This window comes from Phocoena sinus, chromosome 7, assembly GCF_008692025.1.
Source record: "Phocoena sinus isolate mPhoSin1 chromosome 7, mPhoSin1.pri, whole genome shotgun sequence".
Taxonomy (NCBI): Eukaryota; Metazoa; Chordata; class Mammalia; order Artiodactyla; family Phocoenidae; genus Phocoena; species Phocoena sinus.
The window spans coordinates 104,059,743-104,078,424 of NC_045769.1; the positions used below are offsets into that span (position 1 = coordinate 104,059,743).

Here is an 18,682-nt window from a genome sequence, read left to right on the forward strand (position 1 = left end):
CTCAACAGTCCCTGCCGGACTCTCCGGCTCTCCCGCTTCTGCTCACGCGCTACCCGACCCAGCTCCCTCCAGGGTCACTCCCCATCGCAGAGTGACAGCGACCCTCCTCAGACGTGCGTGGGACCATGGCTCTTCCCTGGTTAAAAATCCTTCAGATTCTTCAGGGACCCCAGAGTAGTCTGGACGATGGCTGTGCACCCCCTGGTGTGAACGCCCTTCTCTTCCCAGGGCCTCCCCAACACCAGGGCACGCCCACCACCTTCCTCCCTGCCCCCGTGCCCACTCCCATCCCTCTGCCTTCTCACAGGCCCCTCTCAGACGACAACCTCCTACTTGACCCGACAAGTGCCTCGTGACCTCGTGGCCTCCGTGCTCAGAGGGTGACATCGTCTCCTCTGCAGATCTGTCCTGCGCCACTCTGCCCCTCTGCAGGAGGCTGCAGCTCCCGGAGAGCCACGCTGGCGTCGGGCGCAGGCTCACTGTTTTTATCGTATCAGAGGAACAAAAAACGTGTCCAGGATAAATGAAAGCCAGCTGAGAGAAAGGGCATTTTAACATTCTTCACCAAGATAGCTGAGGGCTGCTGCAATTTCGTGAAGTTGCCTTGGGCCTCTTAAAATCATACCATTCTAACTACGAGATAAAAATAATGTTGGAGTTCAGTAATCCCCGCGGTCAGCGTTCAGGACTATCCCTTAAGGGACACACAGCTCTCTACCGGCCTCGGTGGTGACCGCCCCCTCACTGATGAATGGCCCTGTTAGCCTGCGGGTACTCACGACATCACAGTCCTTCCTGCCGTCTCTTTTAATGGGCTCATTCAGATCCTCCTGGCTTCGAAAACTAAACTTTTCGATGGCTTCTGTCACTCCACGCAAAGAACTATAGATTTCTTCAGAGTTCAGGTTCTCGGTATCATAGTCCAGCAGGCTAAAGAGCAAAAATATTTCATTTCTTAAATTAAGGCACATGCATAAAATTGAGGTATGGGTAAAAATGACTTCTAATCATTTACGGAGTAAGACATAATTATAGTTTCTTTAGGTGATTTGGAATGATAAGGAAGACATCTTTTGTTAAGAGTACCACCACTGGACAGTTGAATCATACAGCTTCCTTGTCAGATCTGGTCCCAAACACATGACATCAGCACTCAATAAGAGCCAGTGGGAAACAACGAGAACCACGAGAATGCAGGAACTCAGAGAGTGACAACTGGTGACGATGCACGAGGTTAATGGACGTGGAAAAATAACTTTCGTATCTTGAAGATGGAAAAAAGCAGTTTGGTTGTTACTGGTCTCAAATGTACAAATAGATGAAAAGAAAGCTAGTTATTACACACAAATTTTAAAGGAGCAAAGTGCATGACCTCGGAAAGCTGGGTTATGCTCACCAGTATCAGAAACCTATGAAATAAAACCCCAGAGTAGAAAATGCCTCAAAGTCAGATCCACCAACGGACTCCTGAAAGCCTCTCACGCCATCTAATCCAGGAATTTGCTTGAATAACCAAATTCTTCTAGACGCGGATAGTGGGAGTTTTACAGTGAAAGCAGATCTTATAAAGATGAGTCACACTTCCAGATGAATATCTAAAAGCACTCCAAAAAGCAAGAAATATTTGTCCCTTACAGAAAAGTGACGTCAACTGTTGTCCTTTCAGACATTTAGCACAGCAAAACACAAAGTAAAGCAAAAATCCTCAACGGCCTTCTGGTGTAACGCAGTGCATCAACAAGTGACCTTTACATGTTTGAAAAGTACACGGCAACAGACAGAAGATCCTAAGAACAACAACCATTACCTTCCCTCAAAAAGAATAAACCGTCACTTGCCCCAAGAAAGTATTCAAGAAAAAATCGGATGAGTTGGTCTAATTTAATCTCCAGACAGTCTTGAGCTATACTGAGAACTACCAAGGACATTAAAAGAATCCTTGGCTGTATATAAGTAAGCATTCAACAACATGCATTATTAAGGACTAAAGAGGACCGATCTTTCTCTTCTTCCAAAGAGAAGTAACTGAAACCAGTCACCCACTGGTGGGAACCCCGGGCTAAGGGCAACCCAGCCAGTCCTGTGCATTCTGTTGAGAGGAAACTTCCCTGTAACTTAAAAACAAAAAATGTTTACCAACCTCTCCCTCAACACACACACTTTTTTTTTTTTTTTTTTAAGGTTTGGGCAGATGAACAAGACAAGATTTGAACAGCGCTCACTTGGAGTAGCCAGAGCGCTGCTGGCTGGAGGCTGTACTGACCCGAGTGTTTTCTAAGGCCGGATGGGTCCTGCGAGAGTACAAGACCTGAATTCACTCACCCTGAGAGATGAATTCACTCTCCTGTTGCAAACCTGGCCCAGGTAGAACCCATTCTTCTCTTCTGATGAATGAAAGAACACAGACACCCCAACTGCACTTGGAGAGCTCACAAAAACACACGCCAACTCAAAGACTGGCTCTGGCCATCAAACAAAAAGAATTGTGAGCTTCAACACGTTTACAGCTAAGGCTCCGTGTATACACTGGCAGGAAGCAGAATCGAAAAACCTGAACAGAATTCAAGATTGCAACCCCTTCTAAGTTCATAACGTTATCTGTCTAAGAGGCAATACCCCTTTGGCATGAAGAAAGCGTGACTGGGGAGCACTGGGGCCCCCTGACCGTTCCCCTCCCCGGCCCCTTCTAGAACAGCACAGCACCAGCTTATGGGTGAGCAAAGGCATTTATACATCTGGCCAGTACACCGTTTTTCATAAATAAAGGCTGAATATGACTTAAACAAAAAATATGTATACGAGATGTAAAAAGATGCCTGAAAATACTATTAATCACAACAACCAAAAAGAGTAACATAGCCCATGCAAAAGGGAAAAAACCAAAACAAAACAGAAGGATGGAGGGATGGACAGGAGGAAGTCTGGGGGACGTTCAGCTTTTAAGGGATGTCACAATATTATTCTCCATGTCGCTTCAGAAGATGTTAGGTTTCATGTAGTTCATCCCATTATTCCTACCCTGAACTTTCTTAAAATACCTCATTTCGGTTCACATAACTTTAGCATGATAGCAGCCTCTCTTTAAAATAGGAAAATAAAGGATTCTGCCACTTAATGTTCCTCCTTCTTACGTTCAATTAATAAACCAACTCAGACTTCCAATTTAGGAGAACGTGTGCACGGCCAGGCACAATCTATTGGGGACACTTCTTTTAGACTCACTAGCTTGAGCTTTGAAGCATCTCCTTGGTATGAAGTGGAAACTGTGAGCTCCAGGTGAGAGAGAGCAATATTTTCCTCTAAAGGGAAGCAGACAGTGTTGCTTTCCTTGCCATTTCACGTTCTGGCGTTTGTGTTTTTTCCCAGTCAATACCTGTGAGCCCTTATTTCATAGGGAAAAAGGACACTCTCGTGGATGCCGTCATCAGGGAATCACAGGTGATGTGGTCCCGACAAGCAATACCCACAAGGGAACAGCAAGGGGAAGGCAGCAGCTCTGCTTAGAAGAGACCTGGTTGGGTGAACCCCAATCTGCCACCTGCCCTCACATTCTGTCTTGTTTTAGCTCGGAGGTATAATCCCTTAGGTTAAAGGCCAGGTCCTAGGAGTCTGTAAACACTGTGATTAGACTGCAGAAAGGTTTCCATAGGGTTCTTTAGATTAGGAAGAGTTGCTCAATCGGTCAATACTCACTGACCTGAGGTCAGGCCAGGGCACCCAATACCGGGGCAGAAGAAGGCTCTGGCCTCACCCTGCAGAAAGGCTGCACAGCGCAGGCGGGGAGATGCGTGAGGTCAGGTCACCAAGGAAAGAAAAGCCGGAGACAGGAAGTGTGCCTTCTGAGAGCTTCTTCTTCGTCATTTTGTAGGGAAAAGATACTAGGTATGGAATGAGGATAATTGTTCCTTCTCATGAAATCAATAGGGTTTTGGCGAAGAGAAAAGATACAGATTTCCTCTTAGTTTTACGTAACCGATAGGTTCTCTAAGTGTAAAGGTCTCTGGGTCCACTCTCTCTCCCTCTGACAGTTAACAGAAGTTATAGTTGTTTGTGAAGTGTTAGCTGTAGCATTGTACACACGTGTAAAAGGTGATTCTGGGAACAGATGTCCTTTGGAGGGTGGTCTCAGTGGCCGGATGGGAAGACTGGCTGGGGGTGAAGCTTGGTGCCCAGTAAGGCACACAGGTCAGTGTACTGGGAGACGGTCAATCAACCGGTCTGATACGTTGAGGCATGACTAACCTTTAAGACAAATGCGGTGGCACGCTTTATTAACACTGAGGACGCAGCCGTCTCACTGTCGACGTGCCCGTGCCCCAACCTGCGCATCTGGACAGTCACCACAGGAGTCTCTGCACGTTTTAGAAGCTACTTTCAGAACTGGGAGAGTTTCCAAAGGAAGATGCTGTTAAGACACTTAGCTGACTTGTTTACTACATACAGTCTCGCTGTGTCGAGGACATAAAGTAAGAATGTAAATCTTCTGTGCAAAAGCTATCTCTGAGGCATTCAAAAGCAAGACTTCTTTATTTTGTTTTGTCTTTACCCTTGTCCTACCACAGAGGGTGCAAACTCACCTCACACAGCACAGAGGCAGCTGGACTGCTCCGTCCTCTGCTCATGTAATCATAGGGCTCCAGGGAAGGGATCCTCTGATCTTTGGACCTTTATAAAAAGCACCTAAGAGACCCTCAAACACGAATCTGTAGGAGCCCATGGAGCCTCCTTTGTAAAGCACTGTCGCATTCGGCCAGAAGCCTGTGGGGACCCCACGGCTCTTCCCGCCCGGTGCTGGGCCCCCTTTATGGGATGTCACGGGGAGGGCACCTCTCGGGGCTGCCTTTCTGGATCTGAGTCCTCAGACTATCAGCACATGCGGGACATCAGGACGGGACATCAGGAAGGACACTGGCCCACACCACTGACAGCAGGACTGAGGACCTCAGGTTTGGGAGGAAGCAGCCCTGTGTGGTCGAGCAGAAGGCTGGGGACACCGCGCCTGGTCGCAGCCCTGACGGCACGCATCGCCCGAGCCCCTTCCAGGGGCCGAGCGCTGCAACCACAGATGTCGGTGGCTGTGGCCAGTTGATGCAATGGTCCCCTCTCCTGGGGGCACCGTAGGAGCGTCCTCGAGAGGTCTGGCCGAGGCCACGCCCCTGGCTCACACTTCTCACCAAGGCTCTAGCCCCGCTGGTCTCAGCCGGAGGCGGCGGAGAGGCTTCCCCAGAGACCTGAGGCGACGTTGGAAGTGCAATAATATTGTGACACCTCAGAGAAGTGGAACAGGTAGCTCGTTACCTGGGAGAGTAAGGGCGCCTGAGAGTCTTGTGGGAGGGAGCGGTGGGGATGGAGCTAGGCTGAGGAAAGGGAGCTGGCTGCTTCGACCACCCATCGGCACTGCAACCCCACAACCGACTGCGGTGATCAGAAGACGAGAGTCAGAGAAAGAGACAAGACAGGCAAGGGCGGCACTATACTCTGTGTCCTAGAGCCCCTCTCCCTGACAAAGCTCTACCCAGAGTCATGCTGCACCATTCGGGGGCAAAAACCAATTCTGAGTCCTGCATCTATGTTTTTAAATCACATGAGATTCCAACTACAGGACTGTGTGTGTGTAAAGGAAATTACAAGCACTTACATGCAAAAAACACAGATGTACTTGCAGATAATGCAGTCGGTTATTTCAGGAAGAACCAAAGAAGGATTCATGGGCCTTAATTCAAATGGGACCGAAGGGACGAGAGCAGGAAGCCTCAGGGAAGGTGCCACCCGGCCAGATCACTCAGGCAGGGGACAACGCGTCCCCCCACCGGGATGACCCTCAGATGGGTATTTCCTTCTGTGAAAACAACAGCACCACTGGGGGGGGCGGGCCACGGCCCACAGGCTGGCTCCGAGAGGGGGGAATGCTCACGTGACCTGATACGAGGACTAAAGTGCGCCTGAGAACACAGGCTCTCCTCACCTGGCAGGTGTCCCTAAGTGACCTGGGTGTGCAAAGGCCCTGCCAGAGTTCTAACAACTGCTGCAGTTCAACAGACCCAGAGACACGGGACGGGCGTGAACTGAGCTAACCGCAAGTGGGATACCAGGCCAAGGGGTCCACAGGACCAGGGTCCCTACGGAGCAGCACGCCTGCCCCGGCACTCATGGCGGTTCTGAGAGCAGTGGTCCAGAGCTGGTCTTCACCTGAGGACAGCGAAGGCCCCATTTTATAAGGAATACAAGGTGTGGAGGGGAGCAGTCACTGTGGCACAGAAGGGCCAAAGGTCTCCTCTAGGCCACACACTGAGTCAGCGGCACAAGAGGACACGGGAGACCCCCTCAACTGGGGCCCTGCCAGTAGGGGGAGGACCAAGAGGATGTGCCAGCACCTCCCTGTGGGAGGGGGTCTCCAGCTTGATCCCCATCTTGAGTCCGTCACACGCTTGATCGTCTGACGGGATGAGTGTAAAATCCACCTAAAATTGCCTTTTATTGTTGGGCTACCAGAGGTTATCTGCTGAGCGCTCCACGGCATGTTTGTCAAGAATGCACAGCAGACCAGAGTGAGGACGGCCACGTGCTTTTTCTATCTTAAAGGGAACGGACTGCACGTAATTGCTGAAGCCCCTTGCAACTCTGTTTTTCAATTAGGATCGATCGCACTCGGTAAAATGAGCTGAAATGTAAATGTGTGTTTAATGATGGAACACTCCAGGCCATTCGTCTTCTCCCCGAAGACTTGGAGCATCTGTTTGCTCACTGGGAATAAGCAGGACTCCTCTCTCCCACAGAAATGATGACTGATGGATGGAACTTCCACAAAAGTCTAACCTGTTTGCTACGGCTTCTCTAATGTTACTGGGTGGATAAAAATGAATTCCTCACTAGCGATTTTCTTTTTTTAAACTATCAAATTAAATGTGTTCATCATGTTAGAGTATTTTCTTATTCCCAGCATAATCTGAGTGTAGAATTTTTGGACTAAAAAAAAAGTAACTAGTTTATTTTGATACTGAAAGTTAGATTAAAAACAAACAACTCAGTAACTCTTCCCCTTAAGGACAAAAAGCTAACATCCAATGGGAAAGATAAAATAGCGGGTCACAGAAAATAAATGTTTCAAGAGCACCGCTCAGAAAAATAGCTGAGATTATATCCTGTAGAATTGGTCTTTCCCTACTTAGAATGTGGTAACCCAGTACATTCTCCTATTTAGTGCAAGAGTTCATTCCTTTTATAAATTTCCTGGTAGAACGTATGTAGCCCATTTGAATATTTCCCGTGATATGATGACATGGGGGCAGCTTTTCCCACTTCTGGACAGTTCTGGTTGTGAGAAAAATTATTTCTCCTGTTGAGTTCAAGTCAGCTAAGGCCATTCTGGCTACTTATGCACGGACTGAGGGCATATTGTGTTTAAAAAGAAAGAAAGAAATTACACAACTAAATAATCCCTTAAAGAAGAATTGCTTGATAAGAAAATATTTAGGTCACACTTGGACTTTTTAAGATTGAAAATAAATCTCCCCATTTCTTCCACTCACCTGTAACCCTAACAGTAAAAATTTAGGCCAGGCTAGTTAAGAATGAATATGGTGACCTGGAAAACTAAATTAGAATTTTAAAATAATTTGGACATCCATGAAGCTTAATACCTAGCCAAGTCTTAGCTCTGCTGGATTATGCTAGCAGCTCCCACCAATCTTTTACTTAGACCATGAGCACCTATAACAAAATACTTCATTTGAATTTTACCTTTTGTTTATTACCTAAAGAATGTGCCACCCTATTAATGAAATAACTAAAAAATAAGAAGTATGAACTGTGTATTATGGAAGAAAAGATTTCCCAATGTTGCAGAAGTACCATTTCTAAACAAAGGCAACAATTTACAGAGAAGACAACTTCTCCATAAAATTCTCTCCTACCGAGGAGGAGGACTCCATGATTTTACTGCCAACACTGGGGTCACTTAAGACAAACCGTTTGTTTTGATACAGATGGCAACATTTAAAAAACAAGTGCGCTGAGCCAGAGACACACTTGGGGAAAGTCAGACATGTTTCCATTAGTTTCTGGTCTCAAGCGTCTAATTATACCAGCCTGCTGAAACCATGACCACACAGACCAAATCTGGAAACATAACGCTATGCTTCATTCTACCTACGTACAGTACCAGGGGACCTTAGGAGGATGAAACATAAAGCAATATAAATACTAGGATACTCTAAGTATACAAAATATTTCGTTTCTCCAAGAGAAGAACACAAATTTGACATTTTCCAAAATATTTATATGATAACTTGAGAAACTGAAGACAACTTCAGTGGTAACGATGGAGGAGTTTGGAAGAGTCTTGAGCATTAAAACAAATCTAAATTTGAAGGCACTTACATTTTGCTATCTTCCAACTAAAGAGGTAACTCTTAAAAGGGTATGGCATATGGCATACCTGTGACATTTTCCTCCAATTTTAAGATCGTGGTGTCAGCAACCCTTAAGACACAGTCCCCTGATTCTTGTTAGTGATCTCAAAGCCCTGCATTTCTTGAAGCCAAACACACATGCATGACACCCCTGCAGGTCCAGCCTCTGGCTCCTTCCTAAAAGCTGTGGCCTATAGGGTCACCACTCTGAGTGGGGCCATGAGAAACTCCAACACCTGCCAGGGGGTCATGAAAGCCGCCGTGCAGGGACTTCTAAGGGCTCTGGCCAGACGGGAAATGTTATCCAAAGATCTCAAGGCAAACTCTCTTCTCTTTCTAAGTCACTGCCCCAGACTCTGTTAGGCCAATGTTCACGTGGTCCCAACAGGAGTCTGAAAATGCTGATCCAGTTTTAGTTCTCAGGTTCTCAATCCCTTCTCAGAGCAGCATTCGGCTTCCAACGTGAGTCCAGAATGGCCACTTGGGTGGAAACTACCCCAGACTACGTGTGGACTGATTATAAAGGGTTTAGTTAGACGATCGAATACCCGTAGGTGCTCCTATCGCTTACAGAGTAGGTGAGGAGTTTCTAAATGCTTTCTACATGAAACAGGGCTCTAAACATAACTTTCAGTTTTAAAATCTTTAAGGTACTAGAAGAAAGCATTTAGAGCTAGAAGAATCTCAGAGACCATTCAGCAGAAACCGCTCATTTCACCATAGAAGCTAACCACTTTGCCCCAAGTGACACGGTTAAGATTTGTGTGAGGGCTATAGGAGCCGTGGGCTCCTGGTACCCATACACTTTCTGGTATTAAGCTTGGTCTAAAAACCTAGAAGGAGCCTAGACAGTCATCGGGGTGCTTTAGTGTCTTCACTTCTGTTGAAATGGCATTACCTTGGAGACAGGCCCCCATGGGAGCAGTTGGTAGGGGAGGTCAGGGGGCTGGTCCGGCTGCTGGGATGTCGAGAGGGAGTCCGGCCAATGGTGTTGCTCGGAGAGCCCTGGGGGAAGGCAGAAGAGCTCCATCACGCGAGGGATAAATACAGAACACAGTTCCGCTTGCCCCTCGGCCCTTGAACCCCCCTGCAAATAAATGGGCAGATTCTGCATAATCAGGGTGATTTTTTCCAGAATCATAAGGTCAATTTTAAGTGCATACAAACCCAAAACGGATAACTGTCCCGCAGGCATTCCCGAAGCTGAGTGACTGCTGTCAGCGGGAGCAGACAGAGTAGCAGACACAACTGAGCATTTGCTCTACACGGGGACGGGTAAGTGGAGGCCACCAACCGTGACCCAAGCACTCACCACACTGGTGTTACTGGAGTTCTTGAGGTGGTTATGCAGGAGTTTGGTGGCACCATCCTGGAATGTTTTTGGCAAGGCACCAAGTAACATGGTAAACTCAGGAGTGTTCAATTCAAACAGAGAGATGAGCACAATCTGTGCTGCCTAGAAACGGAAGACATGGTTAAGTTATGTCACGTACAATTGCCTATCTTGGTCAAAATGCTCGTTAAAGTTGTCTTACTTTATTTTATTTATTTATTTATTTTGGCCGCACCACGCGACTCGTGGGATCTTAGCTCCCTGACCAGGGATTGAACCCGGGCCCCCAGCAGTGAAAGCACAGAGTCCTTAACCACTGGACCACCAGGGAATTCCCAAAATTGTTTTTAAAAGAAATCTGTTTTGTATGAGTAGAATAAATAATAAGAGGACATCTGTGCCATAAAAAAACAAACAAACAGCACCTAGAGAAAATACCATCATCAACTATAAACAGCCAAACTTCAATATGGAAAATAATCCCTGGTTTCACTGAACACCCTGGCCTTGGATTTTACAACAGCACATTAACAATAAATTCCTGAAACTTTTTTCCTCTGCTGTCCAACACTAGGGACAAAGCTAGTGAGTACATAAATGAAACAATCAAAAACTTTGAAAAGGCTTAAGATTGTCCATTCTAGTAAGTCAGAACCAGACAAGGCTCCTAGCACACCCTGGAAAGAACAAGTTTCTAAACAAGCTACCACTGCGTTATCTTGAAAAACCACTTTTCCTAGTGACTAAGAAACATTAGAAATAGAGTTCAAATACATCTGAAAAACTCCTACTTTTACATGTATGAATTGAGGACAGAGACAGTCTTTGGGAAGCAAACTACATTTACATGGTACGAATTAAAAAGTTATTACTCTTCTGCCTTTTGGAAAATGTTCTACTTTTCTTTATTAGAGACAACATATGCTCGTAGTGGCTATAGCAGCAAAGTGGGGAAGAGCAAGCAGCTAAAACACCAGCAGTGAGACCCAGGCTTCCCCGGAAAGCTACATGCCTTGCTATGGTGCTCGAGCTTCGAAAACAGTGCCCTCAGAGTTAGTTACAAGGGTTTTGATTTGGAAGAACTATTCCAAAAGAAAATTTTAGTTAGTACTAACAGGCATTTCTTACAAATTTCTAAGAGTCAAAAGAAAGGAAAACATATTATGAAAATCTTTCGACTAGAAGCAAACATTTATTTTTCCAAAGACTGTAATATTTAGGATTGCAGTAATTATCCTAAATATTTTTCCACTATATAGACTATTACATAGAAACATGTTTGCTGAGAAATTTTTTGGAAATAAACACCCACAAAAAATCCCACTTCAATGCTTTTATAATGTTAAAATTAATTCTAGGTCCAGTTAATATAAAATTACTATTTTGTACCTGGAGAAGGGAAAAAAAAAAAAAATCCAAAGACCCAAATGTATTTAACCAAAATGAAAACTTAATTACAAATTTTGAAATGTCAGTAGAATAACATATTTTACACAATAAAAAATTATCTTTCATAATGTCATAAGCATTTCTTAAAGCAAAGCATTGGGCAAAAGGATCTTACTTTTACCCTTGACTTCCAAATATGGTCATTAATAGCCTCTCTAACCAAATTAAATCATAAGGGCCAGTGTGCTTTCACAAGACAGGCAAAAAACATTATTATTGATTGTACTAAAACACACATTTCTACATGTCATTATTGGAACAGTTTTAACAAATCGTTATCTGAAGAAATCTATTTCACCATCAATTTAACACACTGTTAATATGATTTGTATGAAAGCAAATTCCCCAAATCATGCAAAGTAACCTGTGCATTAAAAAAAATTTTATTAGATGTTGGAAAAAAATGCATGCAGAAAACACTGCACTTCAAAGAGAAGCAAAGAAGCAGACTTGAGTTTTGGCCAAGGGAAAAAAAAATCCGCATCACCAATTGAATAAGAAAGTTGAAAATGCTGAAAACGGCATTAGAAAACTATTAAATGTATTATCACATTTTTGAATACCATGTTTTTATGTGAAATGTGCCACTGTCTTTAGACCTAATTTCTTCCCAGAATGACAAGATACCCGATACTAAAAATTTACTTGGGGTTTTCCATGAAGCAAATTATAAAACTGGAAGGATCTTTTAAGAACAAGAGGGCTGCAAGGTGACAGGCCTAGAGACTGTGCTAATTCGTGGTTACTTAACATTAGTGACTTCTCGTCATATGGGAAAAGAAAGCGCAGCAGACTTCAACTTCTACCCACTGAAGAACCTTCTCTCAATAACCCTAAAGTTGAATTTTGATAAGAAATCAAATAGAAAGACAGGGAATTCTGAAAATAACTCGTTGGACAGATGGTATGTGTGTGACTTACGCATATAAGTGAATATAATTTGTTTTTGCATTTTCCAAAATATAAAATGTAAATGATTTTATTAGTTTTCAAAAGTAACCCTTTGGCCTAAAGCTGTTTTCAAAGTAAAATCTTTTTCTGAAACCCAAGCTCCAGAAGTGGATGGAAAGTATCATTTAAGTATATTATTTTAAAAAGATTTCACATCAGAGTTTTAAAAGGAATGAGACTGTTATGATCCTGAAACATTTTATCTACAACTCTCTGTATCAGTGAGGAGTTTGAATACCAGAATGTCCCGGCAAGGATGACAACTGGGTTATATTTATCGTTACCATCAATATGCTCTCACTGCAGGAATAATTCCAAATATGGGCATGGGCTGGAAAGATTCATTTTAAAAAGCCTGGGGCAGAGCTCGTGTTCAGTAATGAGCCCAAAACCAGAGGGTGTCGCTGTCCCAACTTGGAGCTCCTGCCCCACGTGAGGAAGGGCCACTGAAAAGCCAGACCAAACCAAAACCTCTGCTGCTGACGTTTTCTAACGGGCAACTCTGGGGCGACGTACTTTAACGACCAAGTGGCGACCTAAAAGGAAATGACTCCCACTTGTGCCCCTACAGTAGAACTTGGGGGGCGAGGGTAAAAGGGCCTTCAAATCTCACTGCTAGTGTCTGAAAAGAACCTGCAGACTATCGATGGCCTTGAATGTCATGTGCCTCGCAGCAGAAAAGGATTCTTCCAGACAGGAGATCAATAAAACTTTGACAAATGTTTCAGTGTCAGTATTAATTATGGAGAACTTAAAATTTGAGGAGAGGGCTTTTTAAATTTATTGAACAAATATTACTGCTCCCTTCAGACTGTGATTAAAATTGCTTTAGAAAAACCACCAAAGAGAAGGTATTTCAAAACCTTCGGACATTTTAAATTTAGTATCTCTCCGTTGCTATTTCGTTAAAATACGGTAGAAGCCTGTCTGCAACGTGGCTATTTCTTTGGGAAGGCAGTTAATCATAAAACATACCAAAACACAGCATTTACACAGGTGCACGCACGCACGCGCACGCACGCTCTGGCTCACGTAGTATTATGTTAATTTTAGGGTTCTTCAAAATCTTCTCAGTGTCTTCACAAGGGTAATCAGGATTAACAATCTCAATGCAAACACTGAAGTGTCTTTTTGCAAGTTAGCACACAGTTTTAAATCTACCTGTTTACAATTTTCTTCCAAGTTTCCTTCTCCAGGCCCAGAGCAGGTGGAGGCTGACCTAGTGGGGAAATCCTCACCTATTCGACTACGCTGAAGCGGGGACGGACAAACAGGAAAGGGGTAGGGTTTAATCAGAGACAAGAAGCACGCGCTCAAAACCATGGTTATTGGTAAGCTGTACAGGTATTTGGCTTCTTTTCTAAAGTCATATATATAGAGAGAGATTATACAATCTAAAAGTCTGTGAATAATAACGGAACAGTAACAGTATCCTTAAGAATAATAACAGGAACTGCCAGTGTTAAACCTCCATCATCTGCTAAGTCCTTCATAATCATCACAACGCCTCCTGGAAGTAACAGTGTTCTTGCAAACAGATCAAAATGAGACTTGAGCGAGGCAGTCATATTCAGCTGAGGTTCAAATCTTATTTGATGGTAAAACTCTGAGCTTTTTAGATTAGGACACGCTGCCTATGTATAATCAGAGATTTAAAATTTTTTTCAAATAGAAATGTCGACTTTTGAAGGCTATTTATATACACTTTTCCTGCTCCAGGCAACAGCACCTTTATAATCTCTAATTTTCTTTGCCATGCCTTTACTTCCCACCTTTCTCAAAACAACATTTGGGGGCTAATAAATCTGTTAGTTCACTTGACAAAGCAGGTGCTCAATGTTAGAGAATCACGTATGATAAGGAAACATACAGGGATTCTGAACCCTAAAATATAAACATACCATTAAAATTTCTATTGTCATTACCGCATTCCCTTTGCCTGATGGGAAAAAAAAAATCTTCCTAACGCTGGAAAAAATTTGGACCAGCAGCAAAACCAAAGCAACGCTCAAGCAGTAATAGCTGAAGCTACAACAACAAACAGAGTAGTATCTATCTAGGTTTTTATATGCTTTATTGCAGTTGGTCCTCCCAACAGTGCCTAAAGCAAATATCATGATTCCCATTTCATGGATAATAAACAAGGATTCAGAGGTTAAACTACTTGTTCACACCGCTAAAAAGTAGCAGAGGCAGAAGTCAACAGAGGTCAACTCTAGAATACACTGTATTATCCTAATACAGACACAGTGGATTAAGAAAGGTCTAGTGATTTCTCCAGAGAAGATATACAGGCTGCCAACAAACACATGAAAGGATGCTCAACATCACTAATCATTAGAGAAACGCAAATCAACACTACAATGAGGTATCACCTCACACCAGTCAGAATGGCCATCATCAAACAGTCTACAAACAATAAATCCTGGAGAGGGTGTGGAGAAAAGGGAACCCTCTTGCACTCTTGGTGGGAATGTAAACTAATACAGTCACTATGGAGAACAGTATGGAGGTTCCTTAAAAAACTAAAAATAGAACTACCATATGACCCAGCAATCCCGCTACAGGGCATATACCTGAGAAAACCATAATTCAAGTAGAGTCAAGTACCACAACGTTCACTGCAGCTCTATTTTCAATACCCAGGACATGGAAGCAACCTAAGTGCCCATCAACAGATGAATGGATAAAGAAGATGTGGCACGTGTATACAATGGAATATTACTCAGCCATAAAAAGAAACGAAACTGAGTTATTTGTAGTGAGGTGGATGGACCTAGAGTCTGTCATACAGAGTGAAGTAAGTCAGAAAGAGAAAAACAAATACCGTATGCTAACACACATATATGGAATCTAAAAAAAAAAAAAGATTCTGAAGAACCTAAGGGCAGGACAGGAATAAAGACACAGACGTAGAGAATGGACTTGAGGACGTGGGGAGGGAGAAGGGTAAGCCGGGATGAAGTGAGAGAGTGGGACGGACATATATACACTACCAAATGTAAAATAGATAGCTAGTGGGAAGCAGCCGCATAGCACAAGGAGATCATCAGCTCGGTGCTCTGCGACCACCTAGAGGGGTGGGGATAGGGAGGGTGGGAGGGAGACGCAAGAGGGAGGGGATATGGGGGTATATGTATATGTATAGCTGATTTACTTTGTTATACAGCAGAAACTAACACACCACTGTAAAGCAATTATACTCCAATAAAGATGTTAAAAAAAGAAAAAAGAAAGGTCCAGCGTACGTCTGTGTAGTTTGGTCAACACAACTCTCAGGACTCCCATACTTAAAAAATGGAAAAGGTTTCTTTGGGAGTAAAGCAGGCCAGTTAAAGCCGGGTGGGGCTTTTCCATCCATCCAAGTCAGTCCCAGCCAGGCAAGCGCGCCTCCTGACGACTGGCTCGTGTTTTGGTTTAGGTTGTGTTTCCTCTCTCCCTCAACATCTTAAATATTCAAACACCCGACTCCCTCTGAGAGGAAACACCCCAGAACACTGACATAAAAAGAGAAACACAGTATCAAAAACACTGAAGTCAGTGAATCAAGAGTTTTGTCAGCTTAAAATGTGTCTAAAGTTGTTTCCCAAACAGGAGATACACCGAGGAGGCGCTGCACTGCCTGCAAACTTCCCGAGTACTGTTTGTATAAAGTTAATATTCTCTAAGGATAGGGTCAATATGAGAGTTTACTGCATAGATTTCCGACTGTAGGGCTCTTCTAGTATTTAGAATGTAACCTTGCCCTACTCTTAGGAAATTAAGCCAGCACCAACAGGAGAACTTGGTTCATGATCAGAAAGTGCTTTTCTGATCATGAAAATCACCAAGATTTCCCTAGCACCTGATACAACCTCTTAATAACTCTGCAAATTACAGGCGAGGCAAAACATATGTCTACTTAGAAGAGATAAGCAAGCAAATCTTTAGTGCACTAAATCATCCAGATGAAAATGCTGCCTGTTTTCTTTCCTTGCAGATTTAAAATAACAGTGATGACAATTTAAAATCTTAGCACAGAGTGATACATACCATATCACAATTTCTAAGTATTTTAATTTACTTAGGCACTACATTCATTTAGACAATCCTTAGAACACATCTCAAATTCCTGGATAAGGCGGGTGCATCACTTACAACAGCATGTACATTTATATAAATATCCAGTGGATGGAACCGCAAAACAGAGCATTTAAATAAAAGCGGCTCTATCTCCAGGAAGGATTCACCTGTATGGGGCCAAAGAACACGTATTTGAATACTGTGCTTTAACAAGCCTATCCTAGCGAGTGCTCGATGGATACAACTGAAAGCCAAACAATCTAATCCACGAATATCTTCGAGGATGAAAAAAAAATTTCACCGGGTGCTCAGAATGCAGAGATGCACCTGCTAAAATGAACCTCATTACAATTTGCATAGTTAGGTAAAAAAGCTCCCTATTCAGGTAAGAGCTAAGGAACTACCGAATAACTAACTATGGAAGACTCATGCCAGGCCGCCGAAAAACAAAGCCTTGGTAGGCAGAGCGTAAGGTGGGCCCCAGGGTCCCCGCCTTCTGGTGGGTAAGCCTTACAGCCCTCCCCCAGGGTGAGCGGGACTTACGCATGTGATGGACTTCACTCCCATAATTACGTTACATGGCAGAAGGGGTTCTGCAGGTATAATTAAAGTCCCTCCCTAATTGGCTGACTTAAAGGGCAGATTATCCTGTGTGGTGATAATCAGATGAGCCCTTTTTAAAGAGGCAGAGAGATTAAAATGAGAGTCTCCTGCTGGCTTCATTTTAATTTATCTTTCATTTTTGACGAATAGTTTTGCTGAATAGAGATTTTGGGTTTTTTTGTTTGTTTGTTTGCGGTACGCGGGCCTCTCACTGTTGTGGCCTCTCCCGTAGCGGAGCACAGGCTCCGGACGCGCAGGCTCAGTGGCCATGGCTCACGGGCCCAGCCGCTCCGCGGCATGTGGGATCCTCCCGGACCGGGGCACGAACCCGCGTCCCCTGCATCGGCAGGCGGACCCTCAACCACTGCGCCACCAGGGAAGCCCTCTCTCTGGGTATTTATCATTCATTAATTCACTGAAAATACTTACTAAATGCCTACTTTGTTTTACAGGTCTTGTGCTAGGTGCTGAGCATGCAGGGTGAACAAAAGAAGAGAGGTGGAGGAGGCACGGGGAACAGCAGGGCCAGGCCTCGCCCTGAAGACACCCAGGGCCCAGGCTGGGTCCCGAGAGAATTAGCGGCAACCAGGTCAAGACTATGTCAGCAGCCTGCGTGCCTGAGCTTCAGTCCCAGGGGAACGGTCTAAACTGATGAGCCTCAACACTGCATTAAAGATCAGCCAAGAGTGGGAGGAGCCCCAACCAGACACAGAGCAACGTCCATGCTCCACTCTGTACCAGTGAAGTCAAGTGACTGCGGGGAGAGCACAGCCATCCAGGTTAGTTTTCATTGCAGCCAGGACTGAGAACTACTGACGTAAAGCCTTTCAGCTTCCTCTGAGGGGCCGGGATTACTGTCCCGGAGGCCAGGTTCGACCTCAGCCTGAAGGTGGGGTGTTTGGCAGTCCTCACAATGGGGAAGGGGAAGACTTGCGGGCAGATACTGGAGGCAGTGTTTTGATGCCCCAGGCTAGATAACTCAAGGAAAAACATTCCTCTAGTGTCCTGATTAGAAAGGTTAGGACAATAAATCCGAGCTCAAATGTTTAATGTGCATGTCCAGAGAAAGTAGCCATAATGACCAAAGCTGGCTGTTCCCATACAGGCCCTAATCATGATAATAACGTGCCATGTCTAAAACATCTTCCAGCCCCATGGGAGGGAACCCTTCAGTAACCTTCAATTACAAAAACACATACTCATATAGACACACGTACTCAACGTGTTATGACTAAAGATAGGAAGTTGTACTTGGGCTCTTGTATTTCTTGGTTGATCTGTGACTTTGAAAACTGTAACACAAATATCTTTCTGACGTTCCAATCAACCAAATCATGCCACCACCTCCCAAGTCCCAAAGAGGCTTAATGGTTAAATTAAAGGTTGCCAGTGAAATGCTCTTTCAATAAATATTGAAACATTTTACAAACAGATCATAAATCAAAAATATTATTTTACTATTATTTACTATTAGAACAGTAATTTTGAATGAGTGCTTTAATAAAATTCATCCTTGTTTCTTTGACCTTGGACAACTTAGTTTATTACTGTACAATGGCTGGAGAATTACATTGGCTGTGACCTTCCCAAAGAAACCCTGCAGGTGGTTCTTTGGTTCCCTTCCTTGGATTCCATTAGAGCAGGAGCTAGGTGTTCAGGGGCATTTGGAACCACAACAACCTCGCTAACTACCTCTTGGACTCATCCTTAACCCCGCCTCGACCCAAGTGGTCCACGTTACCAACTCTACCCCAAGGCCAAAGGACTATTTTGGCACGTTTGGCGGTGGAAGGAGTATACTACGGGGAAAAAAGAGAAGAAAAAAAAAAAGCAAAGTTCATGATTACATACAAATAACCAAAATCAAGTACTT

The 18,682-nt window shown here is 44.1% G+C and overlaps 1 protein-coding gene across 7 annotated transcripts in view; it reads right to left on the reverse strand.

Moving 5' to 3' along the window:
* The window catches only part of CLASP1 (cytoplasmic linker associated protein 1), a 272,935-nt gene that overhangs the window by 37,478 nt on the left and 216,775 nt on the right, over positions 1–18,682 (reverse strand). For all 7 annotated transcript variants that reach the window (XM_032638591.1, XM_032638585.1, XM_032638587.1 and 4 more), the window contains 3 exons: positions 9,724–9,867; positions 9,310–9,416; positions 780–930 (listed from right to left, as the gene is read on the reverse strand). In XM_032638591.1, the coding sequence (XP_032494482.1) occupies positions 780–930; positions 9,310–9,416; positions 9,724–9,867 (402 nt within the window). The remainder of the gene's footprint in view (positions 1–779; positions 931–9,309; positions 9,417–9,723; positions 9,868–18,682) is intronic.